General features: G+C 42.4%; 1 protein-coding gene across 3 annotated transcripts in view; it reads right to left on the bottom strand.

Annotated features, from left to right (window-relative positions):
* The window catches only part of RAD54L2 (RAD54 like 2), a 117795-nt gene that overhangs the window by 60964 nt on the left and 34736 nt on the right, over positions 1-22095 (bottom strand). For all 3 annotated transcript variants that reach the window (XM_002758396.6, XM_035275678.3, XM_017964935.4), the window contains one exon: positions 8163-8355. In XM_002758396.6, coding sequence (XP_002758442.3) covers positions 8163-8301 — 139 coding nt within the window. In that variant the 5' untranslated portion in view covers positions 8302-8355. The remainder of the gene's footprint in view (positions 1-8162; positions 8356-22095) is intronic.

The following is a 22095-nucleotide window of genomic DNA, read 5'->3' as shown; positions in this document are numbered from 1 at the left end:
GTATTTTTAATTAGAGATGGGCTTTCGCCATGTTGGCCAGGCTGGTTTCTAACTCCTGACCTCAGGTAAACCACCTGCCTCGGCCTCCAAAGGTGCTGGAATTATAGGCGTGAGCCACCACACCTGGATAAAATATTTTACTTCATCTTTAAAAATGTATGTGAATTCTGATTTCTATGTCATAATTTTCATTATAAAAATCATTTAAGGTCAGGTACAGTGGCTCACTCCTGTAATCCCAGAGCTTTGGAAGGCTAAGGTTGGTGGATCACAAGGTCAGGAGTTTGAGATCAGCCTGACCAACATGGTGAAACCCTGTCTCTACTAAAAATACAAAAATTAGCTAGACGTGGTGGCATGCACCTGTAATCCTACCTACTCAGGAGGCTGAGGCAGGACAATCGCTTGAACCCGGGAGGCAGAGGTTTCGGTGAGCCAAGATCGTACCACTGCACTCCAGCCTGGGTAACAGAGCAAGACTAAAAAAAAAAAAAAACCACTTAAATTCTTTACCAATTAAAGTACCGAACCTCCTAACCTTGACACCACTTCACCAATCTTCCAATAAAACTGACATTCCAACAAGTTTGTCAAGTTCATCCTAAAGCTCCATAAATTCCCAGTTACCCCCAACCACAAATGCAGAAACTAAGTTGGGAAATAGCAATCATTCTTAGAATAACCAATAAGTCACTTATGTCTGTAGTTTCTGGCCTGGGCTTTGATTTGTTTTACAATAAAATTCTTGAGAAAAGCCCTACTCTTGTCTTAGCCAAACGTGGCTATCCACAATGCAGGCCAAACAGTTTCGATGAGCAGTGTGTTCTCAGAAGAAAAGAATTGTGGTGGCCCAGAATAACTTCTTAGAGAACCAAAGACCAAATAAACCAGCACAGGTAAGAAAGTAAAAGCACTGGAGGAAAAGAATTGGGACATCTGGCTTTTCCTTGCAAATATCAATGTAAGTAAAAGGGTAGCCTAAAAGAAATGCAAGAGGTAGTGGAGAGGGGAATCTACATTATTAACTATGATTTGATATATATCTGGAAAATAACTGAAAATCTGGAGTGAAACTAGGAACTAGATCCATAAATCTGAATAAATAAGACACATGAAGTTCTTTTTAAACAAAGAAAACATAATAAATTCTTAGAGTCTCCTTTACTCTCCAACCTTTAGTACATATTCAAGCCCAAGTTTCTTCTGGTTATTTTTCTCCCATATTTCCCTGTTGCAGAAGGATAAGAAACTACTTTGGAGAAATAATGTTAGGATTGTTGCCATTTGTACAGACTGACAGACCCTTGGACATCTCTCTTGGTCTGGGCTCCCTATCACAGACAGTTGACAGAGCCATCAACCATTAAGGAAGAGTCTATTGCAGGCTTAAAGAGTGAAGTGAGGCCAGGTACTGTGGCTCAGGCCTGTAATCCCAGTGCTTTGGGAGGCCAAGATGGGTGGATCACTTCAGGTCAGGAGTTTGAGACCAGCCCAGCCGTTTGAGACCAGCCCAGCCAACATGAAACCCTGTCTCTACTAAAAATACAAAAAATTAGCTGGGTATGGTGGTGTGCATCTGTAATCCCAGCTCAGGAGGTTCAGGCAGGAGAATTGCTTGAATTGGGGAGGCGGAGCTTGCAGTGAGCCAAGATTGTGCCCCTGTACTCCAGCCTGGATGACAGAATGAGACTATCTCAAAAAAGAAAACAAAACAAAAAACAGTGAAGTGACATCAAGAAAATAAATGTCACAATGAACCAGCAATACACTGGAAAATCCCTTTACAAAGCCACAAAAACATATGACTCTACCTGCGACATGTATCAACCATTCAGACTTTCATATCCACTGGAACATACATTAAGCAGCAACTGGAAACAAACTTTTTAAAATAAAGGCTGGGACGGGCACGGTGGCTCATGCCTAATCCCAGCACTTTGGCAGGCCAAGGCAGGAGGATCACAAGGTCAGGAGTTTGAGATCAGCCTGGCCAACATGGTGAAAACCCATCTCTACTATAAATATTAAAATTAGCTGGGCGTGGTGGCAGGCTTCTGCAATCCCAGCTATTCAGGAGGCTGAAACCGGAAAGCAGAAGTTGCAGTGAGCTGAGATCACACCACTGCACTCTAGCCTGGGCAAAAGAGTGAGACTCTGCCAGGCGCAGTGGCTCACTCCTATAATCCCAGCACTTTGGGAGGCCGAGCGGGGTGGATCACGAGGTCAAGAGATCGAGACTATCCTGGTCAACAAGGTGAAACCCCGTCTCTACTAAAAATACAAAAGTTAGCTGGGCATGGTAGTGCGTGCCTGTAGTCCCAGCTACTCAGGAGGCTGAGGCAGGAGAATTGCTTGAACCCAGAAGGCAGAGGTTACAGTGAGCCAAGATCGTGCCATTGCACTCCAGTCTGGGTAACAAGAGCAAAACTTCATCTCAAAAAAAAAAAAGAGTGAGATTCCATCTCAAATAAATAAAATAAGTAAATAAATGAGGCCAGGAGTTTGGAGACCAGCCTGGACAACATGGTAAAACCCTGTCTCTGCACAAAAAAAAAATTAGCTAGGCCAGGCTTGGGCTCACACCTGTAATCCTAGCACTTTGGGAGGTCAAGCTAAAAGGACTGCTTGAGCCCAGGAGTTCAAGAGCAGCCTGGGCAACATAGAGAGACCCTATCTCCATTTAAAAAAAATGTTTAAAAAGCCTGTAATTCCAGCACTTTGGGAGGCTGAGGTGGGTAGATTATTTGCTGTCAGAAGTTCAAGACCAGCCTGGCCAACATGGTAAAACCCAGTCTCTACTGAAAAAAAAAAAAGACCCACAAAAATTAGCCAAGTATGGTGACACATGCCTGTAATCACAGCTACTCAGGAGACTGAGGCAGGAGAATCACTTGAACCAGGAGGTAGAGGTTGCAGTGAGCCGAGATCACCACTCTACTCCACTCCAGCCTGGGCAAATGAGTGAGAATCCGTATCAAAATAAAATAAAGTAAATAAATAAAATAATTTTTTCTTTTAATTTTAAAAATTAGCTGGGCATGGTGACGCACCCCTGTTCTCTCAGCTACCTGAGAGGCTAAGGTGGAAGGATCACCTGAACCTGGGGTGCTTCAGTGAGTCATGATCACACCACTAAACTCCAGTCTAGGCAACCCTGGGTGAGACACTGTCTCAAAGAAAAAGAATGAATGAGTGAAAGAAAGAAAAACCACTACATAAGGAAAACCAATCCCAGAGGCATCGAATTTTGAACCTCTATCCTTAATAACAGACCCCAAAGGTGTTAACACCCAATATTCCCTACCATTCCAAAAGAACAGAGAAAGCTAAGCACAGATATCAGGAGAAAAGAAAAAGAGGGGGATGAAAAACCAAATCTAAAATGTCTCACAACATGTCATGGGGTCCTCTAACATGTTATAAACAAAAAAGCACTAGCTTCTCCTCACTTGCAGTTTGGTTTGAAGACAAAGTCATGGAGCTGTTTTCCAACTGCCAAACCTCAGTGTTCTATACGAATCAGTTCTTGCACTCATATCCCACTATTCAACATAAAAAGGTCAGTATCAAGGAGGATACAATGCCCTGATTTATTGTAGCAAAGCCAAAAATAGCTTTAACTCCCCCATCCACTCCCTACCCTGTTAATCTCACCTTTGTAAAAGATCTCATCCTCTTCCTAGGCTTTTTTTTACCTATCCCTCTTCCATCTGCCTACAAATCCAGTAAATCACCAAGTCCTATAAAATCAGATGCAACAGGTCTGACCATTTACTCCTCCTGTGTGGTTAACTGACCCAAACAGTTCCAATCCTCATTACCATTTCCCATAAAGTTCTACTACAGATCTAGTTGATCCTCCCTGTCTATAGGTCATGTCTTTGACACGGTGCTAGAGTAACATTCCTAAAGTCAAAGGTCTGATGGATGCTCCTCAGTAAAAGCACCATCAATTCCGTGTTGCCTATAAAACAAATTCTAAACTACTCCACCCTCTGACCACAGGTCATCTCTCCAGTCTCACTCTGGTGATCCCCCTAATGTGTCCAGTGCTTTAACGAATAAGACAGCTCTTCACTCCTTAGCATTTGCCATACTTTCCCTTCTACTTTGACTTATTCATGCTGTTACTTCTATTTGTCCTTCCATCTCTTCTCAACAAAATCAGCAATCACCTTCTTCCCTCAAAGCACAAACCAGGAAGGAAAGCAAACATATCACAAGAAAGGGAATTAGAAGAATCTATGGTCTCAGAAACAGCATCGGTTTGAAAAAGGAGCACTGCCTTGAAGACCCAAAGTCCAGCTTTGCCACTTTCTTGCTGAGTAAGCCATTCACCTTTATGGGCCTCAGTTTCCCCATCTGTAAAATGTATCTACCCTACCTAACATATAAGATTATCCAGACAATTAAGTATGGGCCGGGCACGGTGGCTCACACCTGTAATCCCAGCACTTTGGGAGTCTGAGGTGGGCAGATCACCTGATATCAGGAGTTTGAGACCAGCCTGGCCAACATAGTAAAACCCTGTCTCTACTAAATACAAAAAATTAACCAGGCATGGTGGTACACGCCTGTAATCCCAGCTACTACTCGGGAGGCTGAGGTGGAAGAATTGCTTGAACTTGGGAGGCAGAGGTTGCAGAGTCGAGATCATACCACTGCACTCCAGCCTCGGTGACAGAGCAAGACTCTGTCTCAAAAAAAAGAAAGAAAGACAATTAAGCATGATAAAGTATGTCAAAATGCTTGTGGGGGAATGGAGCTGAAGCTTATAGGGAAAATTATACCTTTAAATGCTTATATAGGAAAAAATCTAAAAATTAATGAGCTATACACATTCTTAAGAAGTTTGGGCTGGGCGCAGTGGCTCACGCCTGTAATCCCAGCACTTTGGGAGGCCGAGGCGGGTGGATCACAAGGTCAAGAGATCGAGACCATCCTGGTCAACATGGTGAAACCCTGTCTCTACTAAAAATACAAAAAATTAGCTGGGCATGGTGGCGCGTGCCTGTAATCCCAGCTACTCAGGAGGCTGAGGCAGGAGAATTGCCTGAACCCAGGAGGCGGAGATTGCGGTGAGCCGAGATCATGCCATTGCACTTCAGCCTGGGTAACAAGAGCGAAACTCCGTCTCAAAAAAAAAAAAAAAAAAAGAAGAAGTTTGAAAGAAAGCTTTAAATGCTTACATAGAAAAACATCTGAAAATTAATGAGCTATGCACATTCTTAAAAAATCTGAGACCGGGCGCGGCGGCTCACACCTATAATCCCAGCACTTTGGGAGGCCAAGGCGGGTGGATCACGAGGTCAAGAGATCGAGACCATCCTGGTCAACAAGGCGGAGGTTGCGGTGAGCCGAGATAGTGCCATTGCACTCCAGTCTGGGTAACCACAGCGAAACTCCATCTCAAAAAAAAAAAAAAAAAAAAGAAATCTGAAAGGCAAAATAAACCCAAAAGAAATAGAAAATTTTAAAGTAGAAATTACAAAGAAAACAAGCACAATACACCAAAGCCAAAAGACAGTTTGTGAAAAGAACAGGATTGTTCACATGCATGTGTAAACTATGACAAACAATATAAGAGTAAGCTATGGTTATCCAATACAGTTGAAACTTCAAATAGAAAAGACTGAAGCAAGTTTACTTTGTGAAATGGTTTTTCAGAACTCAGTACTATCGACATTGGGGCCAGATAATTGTTGGGGTGGTCTGGGGGCTGTTCTATGCATTGTAGGGTGCTTAGTTGCATCCTCAGCCTCATTCCACTAGATGACAGTAGCATCCCCACCCTAACCCCAAGAATCCTGACAACCAATGTCTTCACACATTATAAACTGTCCCCTAAGAAGCAAAATCATACCAAGTTGAGAACCACTGCTCTAAGAAAACAAAAGGGCCACACCACACGACACCAACTAAGACTAGATTATTCATTGCTATTTTTTTTGTTTTCTTTTGTTCTGAGACGGAGTTTGCTCGTTGCCCAGGCTGACGTACAATGGTGTGATCTCGGCTCACCACAACCTCCGCCTCTCAGGTTCAAGTGATTCTCCTGCCTCAGCCTCCAGAGTAGCTGGGATTACAGGCATGCACCACCACACCTAACTAATTTTGTATTTTCAGTAGAGACGAAATTTCTCCGTGTTGGTCAGGCTGGTCTCGACCTCAGGTGATCCACCCACCTCAGTCTCCCAAAGGGCTAGAATTACAGGTGTGAGCCACCACACCCAGCCTTCATTGCTATTCTTAATGGTAAAATAGCTGGTTGCTTTGTCCATGACTGTGGGATAGCAGCAAGGACAAGATTAAAGAAATAGGAAGGTCTGGGATTTTTCAGGAAAATTGCATAGAGTGCTCAACATGAGAGGAAAAGAAAAGCTTTAAGAGGTAAAATAGGGTCAAAGTTACCATAAGTAACAGAAGTATCATTTTTACTTTTGTGGCTCTTTACACTGTAGTGAAATATAAAAAATGGTCCTTGAGTCGAATTCCAAGAAGTCAGTTAACCTAGCAGAGCACAGCAGGACATAGTTTCTAATGGAATGTTTATCACTCTGAACTTTAATAAAAATAGGTCATTTGAAAAATTTTAAAAAGTATTAATGTGATAATTGCATAAATATTATTTTTAAAAACCCAAATTTAATCTGTCACAGGAGTAATATTTTTAAAAACCAGTTGCACAGCTACACTATTCTGAAACAAATCATAATTAAATTATTGCCATTTCTAAATAAATAATCAAGTCCGTAGAAGCCTACATATAATTTTTGAATAATTAAGAATTTTACAAGGAAAATAGAATACCAAGAAGCCAACAAGAAAGATAGTGGGTATATATCCATTATACTCACCAGAAGTATCTAAAATCCAATCTAAACCTGATGGGAGTTCTAGGGGTATCTGTAAATAAAATTATGAGAACCCAAATGATGAAAAGCAAAAAGTGATGCTGACACCTAGGGACTCTAACATCATTTCAGGAACAGTAAGAGCCAAGTAAACATTACTGTCTTCTATTACTTCCATTCATTCTACTTTCTAGAAATGAGACTCCAACTGAATAAGCTAGCAATGGACAGCAAATGCTATTAAAGGGGATAAAAGTGAATGGTCATTTCCCTGCAGAAATGGAGCAGAGATTTCTGGACAGTATAAAAGAGGGCAAATGGACTCCCAAGTCATATGACAGCTGTTAGGATGAATGAGAAATGAAGATAGTAAACATCAGCAAAGACAGAGGATCAGTGCTCATTCTCCTGGAATCTGGAGAATGGTAGGAGTACATTTTCCTACATTTCTTCAGATTCAAGTAATTAGATAATCTAATGCAACGTTCAGTTCCACTAGGGGGTCTGCTATGAACAGACAAAAACCCTATTCCTCAGTGAGTAGGAAGCTTACAAACAACTAAATCCTATGCCATAAAAGGCTGGAATTAATTGAGAAGCCCTGTAGCTGGTCAAATGACCTAACATTAGAATGAACATTAAAAGAAAAAGTCCAATGCCTTTCAAGAAGCTGAGGGAAAAGGAGGAGTGAGCTGAGCAAACCAAATAGAAGGCATCAAAAGGGGGCCTACCAGTTATGGTGATGTGGTGCCCTCCCAGTAGAAGCAGTTTATGGTCACTGGAATGGCCAAGAGGTGGAGCAGCACTGCAGAAAATGCAGTGAGCTTTCTGAAATTGTGAACCTGTATGAGAATCTCTGCCCATACAATTCCCTCACATACACACAAGCAGAATTGTAACGTATAATTTCAGAAAACTTACAGACCACTCACAGTTACCCTCATGTCTACCTGAAGAGCCCATGGCCTCCTGACTGCAAAGTCTTACCACAGAGACTCTGACACTGACTACTCCATGACCTGGGCAAGTATGCAACATTCTATGATCTCTGGACCTGAGTCCATACATCCGTCAAAGACGAGCTAATGGATAAAGGTTCTTCCAGCAATAAAACAAAGCTTATCTGGAGGAACAATAATCCATTTCCTAGGAACAAACATCTAAATTCATTGCAACTCAGTTCCTGGTCTATGTCTTCTTACTATGGATGGCCTAAGAAATCCAACTGGAAACACCAAGCTTTCCCAGCAAAAATTCCATTGGAGGAAAATATAAGGCAACCTCTGTCACTCAATAGAGCTCACTTACCATCCAGCAGGTCTTCTTCATCATCCCTGTCACATTCCTCCACTGCCACCTCCTCCTCCTCCTCCTCCTCTTCCGCATCCTCCAGCTCCACATCCGGGTCCAGGTCTGGATCGCTCCCTGAGGCAGATTCGTCTGACATGGCTCCCAGAGGTCCTCAGTGGGCATTACCAACTCATGGTCCACTGCAGGGGTGCTAGGAGAGGACAAGAGGCATTAGAATCACCAAGGGTTTTGCTTAGGAGCACAAGTCTTTCAAAGGAAAAAATGCCGGCTGGGCACAGTGGCTCACACCTGTAACCCCAGCACTTTGGGAGGCCAACACAGGTGGATCACTTGAGGTCAGGAGTTTGAGACCAGCCTGGCCAACATGGCAAAACCCCGTCTCTTCTAAAAATATGAGTTAGCAACGCATGGTGGCACACACCTGTAATCCCAGCTACTTGGGTGGCTGCAGCATGCGAATTGCTTAAACGGGGGAGGCAGAGGTTGCAGTAAGCCAAGATGGTGCTGCTGCACTGCAGCCTGAGCAATAAAGTGAGACTCTGACTCCAAAAGAAAAACAAAGAAAAAAAAATGCTGAACATGAATTCCCTGGAACTTCTCTAAGCAAGGCAAGCTAACCATACCCAAATCACAATCTTCCCTATGAGTATACTGGCCCTGAGACAAGTTTTCACGACTCTGTGCAGCTTAAACATCTCTTGGCTATTTTGACAAGAAAATACCTTAAACTAACAATAACAGTAAAACTATAAACCTTGGAATTCCCATTTGTTTATTCCTTCCTGCATCAACTATGTCCTGAGCACCAACTCTCTATATCTATCTATATATATAAATATATATGTATACAGAGAGTCCCCAACCTGCGATGGTTTACCTTACACTTGTGCGAAAATGACACACAATTCAGTAGAAACTGTACTTCAAATTTTAAATGTTTCCCAGGCTAGTGACATGCAGAACTATACTCTCTGGCAATGCTGAGCAGTAGCAACGAGCTGAGGTTCCCAGCCCGCCATGCTATCATGAAGTGTGCAGTTTATTGTGCTGCCAGATGATTTTGACTGTAGACAATGTAAGTGTTCTTTATTTTATTTATTTATTTTTAGGCAAGGTCCAGCTCTGTTGGCCAGGCTGGAGTGTGGGTGGAATGCAGTGGCACAATCATAGTTAGTTCACTGCAGCCTCAAATTCCTGGGTTCAAGCAATCCTTCGGCCTAAAATCTCCTGAGTAGCTAGGATGACAGGCACATATAACCATGCCTGGCTAAGACAGTGTTAAGTGTTCTAAGCACCTTTAAGGTAGTGTAGGCCAAGCTATGATGCTGAGTAGGTTAGGTGCATTAAACAGACTTTCAACTTACAATATTTTCAACGTACAATGCATTTATCAGGTTGTAACCGCAGTGTACATGAAGGAGTAGCTGTATATAATTGCAGGTGCTAGTCTAGGGTTTGGGGACACAGCAGGAAGCAGAACAAAGCATGCAAGGAGTGCTCAGGGCTGGTGTGTGCCAGGAGGAGCTGCTAATTTATATAGGGAGGTCAGTGAAATTCTCACTGAGCAGAAACCAAAAGGAAGAAAGGAAGCCATACAGACATCTGGAGGGAGTGTGTTCCAGGTAGAGTGAGCACCAGCGACAGAGCAGGAGTGGATGGGAGTACTCAGGAGCTAGAAGTATGTTTTACTCAAGTTATTCATTCATTGACATTCAGTCCTTCATTTGCCAACCTGCCATACTATGTCGACCATGTGTCAGGCACTGTGCATGTCTGTCTGTCTCTCTTATCACTTTACTATTAGCTATAAAGGCCATTCCTTCTTGAGGGTAAAATAAAATAAAATTATGGTAAAGAGATGGCTAGTTGGGTAGCTCTGCGATAAAGTACATACAGGAAAATGTTAACTTGCGAATTCACTGACCAATTTTTCTGTATATTTCTAATTTTCTTTCTTTCTTTTTTTTTTTTGAGATACAATCTCACTCTGTCACCCAGGCTGGCATGCAGTGGCGCAATCTCAGCTCACTGCAACCTCCACCTCCTGGGTTCAAATGATTCTCCTGCCTCAGCCTCTCGAGTAGCTGTTATAGGTATGCATCACCACACCCAGCTAATTTTTATATTTTTAATATAAAAACGGGGTTTCACCATGTTTGCCAGGCTGGTTTCAAACTCCTGACCTCAGGTAATCCTCCCGCCTTGGCCTCCCAACGTGCTGGAATTACAGGCATGAGCCACTGTGCCCAGCCTCCAATTTTCATAGTAAAATCACAGAAGAGGTAAATAATCTTTTATAAGACAAACTGCTGCAGATAAATACATCAACAATCAGACCATCCTCAAATTCCTATCTCCCAAAATAAAAACTGAGATACGAGTCTCTAATTATTTAATATAAAATATACTGCAGAACTGCAATCTCTTATCAAGCTTCAGATAATTTGAAACATAACATCCATCTTCTCCTGAACAGAACAGAAAAGAAAAAAAGGAAAGCAAATTAGATTTAGAGTTTTAGAAAACTAGAACTTAGGACTGTTTAGAGTTAGAAATAACAGGAATCAAGAGTGTGTGGCCGGATGTGGTGGCTCACGCCTGTAATCCCAGCACTTTGGGAGGCCAAGGTGGGCGGATCACCTGAGGTCAGGAGTTCGAGACCAGCCTGGCCAACATGGTGAAACCCTGTCTCTACTAAATTATAAAAATTAGCCAGGCATGGTGACTGGCACCTATAGTCCCAGCTACTTGGGAGGCTGAGGCAGGAAAATTGCTTAAAGCTGGGAGGTGGAGGTTGCAGTGAGCCAAGATCATGCCATTACACCCCAGCCTGGGGGACAACAGCAAGACTCCATCTCGAAAAACAGTATGTGTGTCCAGATAGTTCATGTACTTAGCCTCTCAAGACAAAATAAAAAACAGCTGTGAAATGATCTTATAATAAAATTAAAATTTTTGTATTAATAACTCACTTCCAAAAACATCTGCAAAGGGCATTAAGGGACAGGAGAGAAATGTGATTGGCAAATACAAACTCATATAACTAATGCTGAGCTACCATTCACTTAGTAACCTGGCAGATTTCAAATCTTTGTAAAAATGACTATCCTGAAAAAAAAAAAAAAAAAGAAATGACTATCCTGTGTCACTGGTGCATTTAATAGGTTTTAGAAAGGAAGTAGAAAATCAATTAGATATCAACAACTTTGGAAGTAAAATTTACTTTTTAATATTTGTAGCGAAATTTATTTCTGAATGTTAGTATATTCATTAGTAACTACTATGTATTTGGAAGTCAATGATTGTAATCAGCATAACCCCTCGCTTTCATCCTAGACTCCTTGAGATAAGAGTGTTTTAGCCAGGCATGGTGGCTCACACCTGTAATACCAGCAATTTGGGAGGCCTAAGTGGGCGGATCATCTAAGGTCAGGAGTTCGAGACCAGCCTGACCAACATGGTGAAACCCCCATCTGTACTAAAAATACAAAATTACCCAGGCGCACTGGCACATGCCTGTAATCCCAGCTACTTGGGAGGCTGAGGCAGGAGAATCGCCTGAACCAGGAGGCAGAGGTTCTAGTGACCTGAGACCAAACCATTGCACTCCAGCCTAGGCAACAAGAGTGAAACTCCATCTCAAAAAAAAAGACTATTTTCTCTGCAGTATGCTTAGCTGATTTTAGAGAACCATTTTTAATTAGCGAGTACTTTTAGGTAACCTGAATGCCTGTCATCCTAGAGAAGAAATTGTATGGTGGCAATAGAGACTCCTCAAAAAAAGAAAAAACAGACAACAGAGCCTGGTGTGGTGGTTCACACTTGTAATCCCAGCACTTTGGGAGTTCAAGATAGGAGGACTGTTTGGCCCAAGAGTTCAAGACCCAGCCTGGGCAACACAGCACGCCCCACATCTACAAGATACATAAAAACTAGCTGGGCATGGTGGTGTGCAACTGTAGTCCCAGCTATTTGGGAGACGGGGGTGGGAGGATCACTCGAGTGCAGGCAACAAGTGAAAATCGCAGGGGAAAAGCTGGCCTTGGGGGGCAGCAGTCAACTGTATTCTGTCTCTAAGGGGCTCCACCCTCACACACACATACCTCCATGTGGGCATAGCCTTTCAGAACACAAGGCAGCCTTGATTCAGTACTCGGCTCTTAGTAGAACTGTTAGACACACACGGTTGGTGACATGGGGGGAGGGGGGAGTGATAAAGAAAATAATCCGTCTCCCTCATTTGCTCCTCATTCTATGCAAAACACTGCTTCAGTCTCCAGTGACAAGGGGCTCTGTCTCTAATACCAGAAACCAGAAGAGCAATAATGGGTATGTTGCACCTTAATGAGGACCCATGTTCCTACAGAGCAAATTCTGGGAATCAAATTATATTTCAATGAAACTGGAGAACTATTATTTAAAGGAACTCTAAAGAAGACCACTCTGAAAAGCAAATATTCAACCCCTAAGTATTGTACTAAGTCTACAGTTCAATATATTGGGTTTGTTAAAAGGAGGCTATAATTATGAAGAAACCCATAGCCAATCCTAGCCTAGCACCTCATAGCAATCTTGAGAGTAAAGGAAAACACTGTTCTGCCCTGCTAAGTTCAAAGACAACAACACCTGTCAATAGAGTGGTACCTGGCCAAAAATCAGCAGAGTTAATCATGCAGGCACAGCCCTTAAGAGACATGAGGCATGGCAAGGTGGGGATATTAGGGTACACACAGGAGGAAACACACACACACACACACACACACACACAAAGCCTTTGTTCACAAAGCAGACCAGCAGGCTTGCAGAGTTCACACTGGAATCACAAAACTCTGAGCACACACACTGCCTCATCACTGTGAGGCAGCTCATAAAATTTCAAAGACGTCATTATGGTTCTTGAAAGCATCAGGATTATTCCTTTTAAATAAAACGATCCTTCCCAGACTGCCATGTCCTCATTAATTTTGGTGACCCTGAGTAGTACTAAATTCTGCCAAATGGTCTCAAAGCAAGTCCATAGCAAGTGCAAATGACTTGTTTTCTTCTTGAAGAAAATATAAATAAAACACTGTATTTGAGCTAATTTACAAGGAGAAGAAATTCTTTTAAGAGTAGAAAAGCAGGCCAGGCATGCTGGCTCACTCCTGTAACCCCAGCACTTTGGGAGACTAAGGCAGGAGAATCATTTGAGCTCAGGAGTTTGAGATCAGACTGGGCAACATAGGAAGTACTCCATCTCTACAAAATAATACACACACACACACACACACACAAATCAGCCAGACATAGTGGCGTGCACCTGTAATCCCAGCTACTTGGGAGGCTGAGGTGGGAGGATCACCTGAACCCAGGAGGTTGAGGCTGCAGTGAGCCATGACTGGGCCACTGCACTCCAGCCTGGGTAATAGAGCCAGTCTCAAAAAACAAGTAAATAAATATAATTTTTTTAAAAAGAACAGCAGGAAAACATTCAGTCCAAAGCTTTGGTCAATACCCTTTAAAAAAAATTAGTCAAGGAATTTACATAATTCAAAGACAAAAAAAAAAAGAGATCAGTTCACTGTTGTATAGTACTCACTGGGAACTCACAGAATTCTTCCAGTCTGCTTAGAGATCCACTGTGGATTATCAAATTTCTTTCCAAATACCTTCCTACGTAAAACAGTCACACCCAATGCATACCTTCAAACCACCATTTAGCTCAATGCTTTTTGAGTGTCTATCAGTTACTTACATTTAGAAACACATGAAGCAGCCACAGAGCTACACTGACACAATAGCTCAACATTTTACTTGGAAATATAATGTGAATTTTGGCAATTTGAAACTTAAGAGAAAAAAAGAAACAAAAGGTGAACAAATGCATTCAAGACTCGAAGGACCAGGACCACAGGAGACAACTTTCTCCACAGGAGACAACTATCTCCAAAAGATAGTACAACGGAGCCTGGCCCAGGGAATCAGAACCTATCATAGCACTAGAGGCATGTTTACGCAATCACTCAAGAAACCTAATTCCAGCCACAGCTCTATGAGTAACTAGCTAGCTGCATGATTTGGGGCAAGTCAATTCTCCCCTTAGCTTCAATCACTCCTCTTATTCCAACCGAGAGGAGAAATGGGCCTGAGTTAATCTTCAAGATCTCGTCCAGATTCTAAAACAGCAATTCTCAAAGGGTGCTCCGGGAACCCCTGGGAGTCCCCAAGACCCTTTCAATGGAACCACAATGTCAAAATTATGGTTTAAAGAACCTTTCAGGGAGTCTCTGAGCCCACTCTGGCTCAAGAGGCTGCCCCAAATAAGCGGGGAGGGGAAGAGTATAAGAAGGTCCTGAGAGCAAAAAGTTTAAGAACTGCTGTTCTAACACTGTAAGATTTTAAGATCTGTGAAATTTTCAGGGGTCACAAAAAAAGAATTTTACATTTTTAAAATATAATATGCAGAGGACCAAATTACAGTGAACATCATAAAATATTTGAACTGTTCTACACTGTCTTCAAAAAGGCCGGGCACAGAAGCTCACACCCATAATTGCAGCACTTTAGGAATGCTTGAGAACAGAAGTTTGAGACTAGCCTGGGAAGCCCGTGTTTGAGACTGCAGTAAGCTGTGATAGTGCCACTGCCCTCCAGCCTGGGAAACATAGTGAGACCTTCTCTCAGAACAACAACAACAAAACCTAAGATTTATCTGATATAAAAGTGATACATATTTTACAAATTTATTATTAATAGCTTATTTTATTTATTTATTTATTTTTTGGAGATGGGAGTTTCACTCTTGTTGCCCAGGCTGGAGTACAGTGGCACAATCTTGGCTCACCACAACCTCTCCGCCTCCTGGGTTCAAGTGATTCTCCTACCTCAGCATCCTGAAGAGCTGGGATTATAGGCACCCGCCACCCATGCCCAGCGAATTTTTGTATTTTTAGTAGTGACAAGGTTTCACTGTGTTCGCCAGACTGGTCTCGAACTCCTGACCTCGTGATCCGCCTGCCTTAGCCTCCCAAAGTTCTGGGAATTAGGCATGTGCCACCATGCCTGGACTGATAGATTATTTTATAAATGTAAGTAGCCATCAAAGGCAAGCTTTCTCAATAACTTAATGCTGCATTTGCAAAATCAAATTTTTACTTTTACCATTCAATCTCTGCTATCCACACTGGTTTAAAATGGACAAGAGCTGAGGTTCTCTGTGTTCCCCCTCAAGACTTCCCTGGCTTAGGCCCTTCATGTAAAAAGTCATTGAATAGTACATCCCTACAGGATTATTCCCAGATGTTTTGAGTAAATGGAAGTAAAGTTCCAGAAGGTCTCTCTGAGGGGAGCAAATAAAAGGTTCATTTGCTTCTCCATGGAATCATGGCCAGCAGGGAAAAAAAGTTGTTGGGGGTAAAGAGTGGAAAACAATTTGGAAGAGATGAGCTAAAGCAGGGATGACAGTTTAAGCTATGAGAAGCCTGTGTAATACACTGCTCCACCATCTAGAAATCTGAGCTCTGAAAAAGGCACACACGCACACACATACACACACACACACACATACACACACACACACACAAAACAACAACATCAGACCAGTATAATATGAAGGCGATAAAAAGAAGACAAAAATAAGATCTCTGGATACAAAGGATGAGACAAGAATGAGAAAGAAGAGAGGCCGAGGCAGGCAGATCACCTGAGGTTGGGAGTTTGAGAGCAGCCTAACATGGAGATACCCTGTCTACTAAAAATACAAAATTAGCCAGGCATGGTAGCTCATGCCTGTAATCCCAACTACTTGGGAGGCTGAGGCAGAAGAATCACTTGAACCCAGGAGGCAGAGGTTGCAGTGAGCTGAGATCATGCCATTGCACTCCAGCCTGGGTAATAAGAGCAAAGCTCCATCTCAAGAAAAAAAAAAAGAATGAGAAACAAATTCTTTGCTTTGCTTGTGAACAAGGCTTTGCGTGCTGTTACCTTCTGTATATGCAGTATGTTACCATTCGACCTGTGAGTGCTATATCTCTTTCCACACAGCTCTAACTTCTTAAGATTGTGATCACAGGCCAGGTGCAGTGGCTCCTGTCTATTATCTCAGAAATCTGAGAGGCCAAGGTGGGAAGACCGTTTGAATCCAGGAGTTTGAGACCAGCCTGGATAACATAGTGAGACCCCATCTCTACAAAACATTTTAAAATTAGCTGGCATGCTAGTGCACACCTATAGTTCCAGCTTCTTGGGAGGCTGAGGCCAGGGGATCATTTGAGCTTAGGTGTTCAAGGTTCCAGTGAGTCATGACCATACAACTGCACTTCAGCCTGGGTGACAGAGTAAGACTTTGACTCAAAAAAAAACAAAAAAGAAAAAAGAATGGAGACTACAGAAACAAGAGCCCACATGGCAGGGATATGGAGGGCCCACTTTCCTCAGACTTCCCAAAGCCTAAGTCAGCCGAGTTCAGAACAGTTTAAAAGCAGATCAGAACAGACTTAAAGAGAGCCAAATCAAGAACGAACTGCCATTCACAATTGCTACAGAACGAACTGCCATTCACAATTGCTACAAAGAGAATAAAATACCTAGGAATACAACTAACAAGGAACGTAAAGGACCTCCTCTAGGAGAACTACAAAACACTGCTCAAGGAAATAAGAGAAGACACAAACAGATGGAGAAACATTCCATGTTCGTGGTTAGGAAGAATCAATATCATGAAAATGGCCATACTGCCCAAAGTAATTTACAGATTCATCACTATCCCCATCAAGCTACCAATGACTTTCTTCACAGAACTGAAAAAAACCACCTTAAACTTCATATGGAACCAAAAGAGAGCCCGCATAGCCAAGTCAATTCTAAGCAAAAAGAACACAGTGGGAGGCATCACACTTCCAGACTTCAAACTATACTACAAGGCTACAGTAATCAAAAGAGCATGGTACTGGTGCCAAAACAGAGATATCAACCAATGGAACAGAACAGAGGCCTCAGAGGCAACACAACATATCTACAACCATCCGATCTTTGATAAACCTGACAAAAACAAGTCATGGGGAAAGGATTCCCTGTTTAATAAATGGTGTTGGGAAAATTGGCTAGCTATGTGGAGAAAGCAGAAACTGGACCTCTTCCTGACACTTTACACTAAAATTAACTCCAGATGTATTAAAGACTTAAACATAAGACCTAACACCATAAAAACCCTAGAAGAAAATCTAGGCAAAACCATTCAGGACATAGGAGTAGGCAAGGACTTCATGACCAAAACACCAAGAGCATTGGCAATGAAAGCCAAAATAGACAAATGGGACCTAATCAAACTCCACAGCTTCTGCACGGCAAAAGAAACAGTCACTAGAGTGAATCGGCAACCAACAGAATGGGAAAAAATTTTTGCAGTTTACCCATCTGACAAAGGGCTGATACCCAGAATTTACAAAGAACTAAATCAGATTTACAAGAAAAAAACAAACAAGCCCATTCAAAAGTGGGCAAAGAATATGAACAGACACTTTACAAAAGAAGATATACATTAGGCCAACAAACATATGAAAAAATGCTCATCATCACTGGTCATTCAAGAAATGCAAATCAGGGAACGATCCAAGATGGCCGATCGATAACAGCTCGGGATTGCAGCTCTCAGTCAAAGCGCAGAGAACTAGAGGGCACCACACTTTCAGACAAATTCTGGTCGCTCACGGAGCAGATGATCCCCAGTGGAGGAACCACATGGGTCGCCAGCGCGACTCTTGTGGCCGGCGCACCGGTTTCGCCGGCACCTCGGCGCGGCAGCTCTCGGAGCAGAGTAAACAGGGCTGGCTCCCCTTCTGACGGAGGCTTGGAGGACCCACACGGGCCGCCAGCGCAACTCTTGTAGCCGGCACAGTGGCTTCGCTGGCACCTCGGCACAGCAGCTCTCGGAGCAAATAGGGCCAGCTCCTCTTCTGACCCAGGTTTGGAGGACCCACATGGGTCCCCAGCACGACTCCTAAGACCAGCGCAGCGGCTGTGACAGCACTTCAGCATGGCAGCTCTCGGCGAAGAGTAAACGAGACTGGTTCCCCTTCTGACCGAGGTTTGGAACCCGGGAAGGCAGAGTCACCCATTATGGACACAAGAAGGAAGCCAGACAGGAGAATCCTGGGCAGAAAAGCACCATCAGTTTTAACGCCGCCGTTCTGGCCCTGGGAACTAACAACTTGGACGTCCAATCAAGAGACCTAATCTGAAAGTTGCTAATTTCAAAGACGACAGGAGGATAAATTTACAATGATGGGAAGAAACCAGCGTAAAAAGGCTGAGAATACTCAAAATCAGAACACCTCTCCCTCTAAAGATGATCACAGTTCCACATCAACAATGGAACAAGGCTTGATTCAAGGAATGGATAATAAGAAACTTCTGTGAGTTAAAAGAACATGTTGTAGCCCAATGTAAAGAAACTAGGAACTTTGAAAAAAGGTTTGACGAAATCCTATTGAGAATAGACAACTTAGAAAGGAATATAAGTGAATTAATGGAACTGAAGAATACAATACGGGAACTCCAAGAAGTATGCACAGGTTTAAAGACTCAATTGTTTAAGCAGAAGAAAGGATAACAGAGGTCAAAGTCCAACTTAATGAAAGAAAACAAGAAGACAAGATTAGAGATAAAAGGATAAAAAGGAATGAGCAAAGTCTCCAAGAAATGTGGGACTATGTGAAAAGACCAAATTTACGTTTGATAGGTGTACCTGAATGCGACAGAGAGAATGAATCCACACTGGAAAATACCCTTCAGGATATTATTCAGGAAAATTTTCCTGAACTAGCAAAGCAGGTCAATATTCAACCCCAGGTAATACAGAGAACCCCACAAAGATATTCCTCAAGAAGAGCAACCCCAAGGCACATAGTCGTTAAGATTCACCACGGTTGAAACGAAGGAGAAAATACTAAGGGCAGCCAGAGAGAAAGGTCAGGTTACCCACAAAGGCAAGCCTATCAGACTTACAGCAGATCTCTCAGCAGAAACTCTACAAGCCAGAAGAGAGTGGGGGCCAATATTCAACATCCTCAAAGAATAGAACCTTCAGCCCAGAATTTCATATCCAGCCAAACTAAGCTTCACAACTGAAGGAAAAATAAAATCTTTTATGAACAAGCAAGTACTCAGAGATTTTATTACCACCAGGCCTGCTTTACAAGAGCTTCTGAAAGAGGCATTACACACAGAAAGAAACAACCAGTATTAGCCTTTCTAAAAATATACCAAAAAGTAAAGAGCAGCAATATAAAGAAGAATTTTCATCAATGAATGAATCAAACAGCCAGTCAACATCAAATGGCAGTAACCCTAAATTTAAATCGACTAAATCCCCCAATCAAAAGACACAGCCAAAACCCAACGACATGTTACATCCAGACCTGTTTCACATGCAAGGATACACAAAGACTCAAAACAAAGGAATGGAGAAAGATTAACCAACCAAATGGAGAGCAAAAATAAATAAATAAATAAATAAAAAGCAGGAGTTGCAATTCTCGTAGCGGATAAAATAGATTTTAAAGCAATAAAGATATAGTGGTAAAAGGATCAATACAACAACAAGAGCTAATGATCCTAACACCCAGATACATAGAGACTTAGATTCAATGAGGCAGAAAATTAATAAGGATATCAAGGACTCGAACCAGATCCAGAACAAGTAAACTTAATAAATATTTATAGAGCTCTCCACTTCAAATACATAAAATATACATTCTTGTCAATACCACATCACACCTACTCATAGGTTTAAATGAAACATTGATTGGCCATTATTAATACCCATTTTTTTTCAGAATAAAGCAATATTTCCGTTCACCCTCCCTCTCTCTCTTCCTCTTTCTTTCTCTCCTTTACTCATTTTTTTTTCTTTCCTTCTCTCAAAAAAAGAAATCAACTTGTAAACCTCTAGATCCAGGTCGGCAATGTCTCTCTCATTGCTTGAATTCCTTCCTTCCTTCCCTTCCCTTCCCTTCCCTCCCTCCCTCCCTCCCTCCCTCCCTCCCTCCCCCCCTTCCTCCCTTCCTTCCTTCACCCCTTCCTTCCTCCCTCCCTTCCTCCTTCCCTCCCTTCTTGCCTTCCTTCCTTCCTCCTTCCCTCCCTAAAAAAAAAAAAAGAAAAAAAGAAGAAAAGAGAAATGCAAATCAAAACTACATTGAGATGCCATCTCATGCCAGTTAGAATGGCGATCATTAAAAAATCTGGAGACAACAGATGCTGGAGAGGATGTGGAGAAATAGGAACACTTTTACACTGCTGGTGGAAGTGTAAATTAGTTCAACCATTGTGGAAGACAGTGTGGCGCATCCTCAAGGACCTAGAAATAGAAATTCCATTTGACCCAGCAATCCCATTACTGGGTATATATCCAAAGGATTGTAAATCGTTCTACTATAAGGACACGAATGTTCATTGCAGCACTGTTTACAATAGCAAAGACCTGGAACCAACCCAAATGCCCATCGATAATAGACTGGACAGGGAAAATGTGGCACATATACACCATGGAATATTATGCAACCATCAAAAACAATGAGTTCGTGTCCTCTGTAGGGACATGGATGAACCTGGAAACCATCATTCTCAGCAAACTGACACAAGAACAGAAAATGAAATACCACATGTTCTCACTCATAGGTGGGTGTTGAACAATGAAAACACATGGACACAGGGAGGGGAGCACTACACACTGGGGTCTACTGGGGGGAATAGGGGAGGGACAGCAGGGGGTGGGGAGTTGGGGAGAGATAGCATGGGGAGAAATGCCAGATATAGGTGAAGGGGAGGAAGGCAGCAAATCACACTGCCATGTGTGTACCTATGCAACTATCTTACATGTTCTTCACATGTACCCCAAAACCTAAAATGCAATAAAAAAAAATAAAAATAAAAGCAGATCAGGTTTATCTGCTAGAGAGTGAGACTGAGAGGCTTGAAGAAAAGCCAAGTCATGCTCAGTGTCTCATCCTTCCAACTCCTCAGTCACTACTGCCTCCATTCTCCCTTACCAGTCTCAAAGTACAAGTCCTCTGAGGATCCTCCCTCTCCTGAGAGCTCTATCACAGAGCCACAGATCTCAGTCTGGGTGCTTTTATGCCCAGACCAATACAAGCTGTGCACAGAGGAGATTTTGCCCTTTATCACCGCACAAACATTCAGTATGAACTGTGACAAAGACTATATCTAGTCAAACTACTCACCAGACATGATCCCGAAAAGCTCTGTGGAAGTAGCATTTCAACAAAGTCCTTTTAAAGAAACTGTGGCAGGAATCCTATATGAATCCTTTTACAATCCAAATAACCACTGGGCTGGGCACGTTGCCTGATGCCTATAATCCCAGCACTTTGGGAGGCCAAGGTCGGTGGATTACTTGAGGCCAGGAGTTCAAGACCTACCTGGCCAACCTGTCTGTACTAAAAAAACAAAAATTAGCCCGGTGTGGTGGTGCGTGCCTGCAGTCCCAGCTACTTGGGAAGCTGAGGCAGAAGAATTGCTTAAACCCAGAAGACACAGGCTGCAGTGAGCCCAGATTGCGCCACTGTACTCCAGCCTGGGTGACAAGAGTGAGACCCTGTCTCAATAATAATCACCACCAATTTTTCTGAGCTGACACTGGTCACTTAGATTTTCAATTACCAATTCTTTTAAAATAGCTACATTTACATGGTATATAGGTTGTTTCTAGACTACAGTTTTTCCTTATTTGGTATCTACTACAAATAAAAGTTTTAATGAAATCTACATTGTGATATATACTTTTGTATTTTCAAATATTCTACAGAAAATAACATACTATATTGCATTTGTATGGTTATTAATGCTTTTCCACTCTGACTTTGCCAGTGACTTGCACTTAGCTTCAAGACAAGTAAACTCTTTTGGCTCTGCTTCTCACAGTTCTACAATGAAT

The sequence above is a fragment of the Callithrix jacchus genome, chromosome 15, assembly GCF_049354715.1.
Source record: "Callithrix jacchus isolate 240 chromosome 15, calJac240_pri, whole genome shotgun sequence".
NCBI classification, from domain to species: domain Eukaryota; kingdom Metazoa; phylum Chordata; class Mammalia; order Primates; family Cebidae; genus Callithrix; species Callithrix jacchus.
The sequence above is the reverse complement of the archived record's forward strand: the minus strand, read 5'-3'. Positions and strand labels throughout refer to the sequence as shown.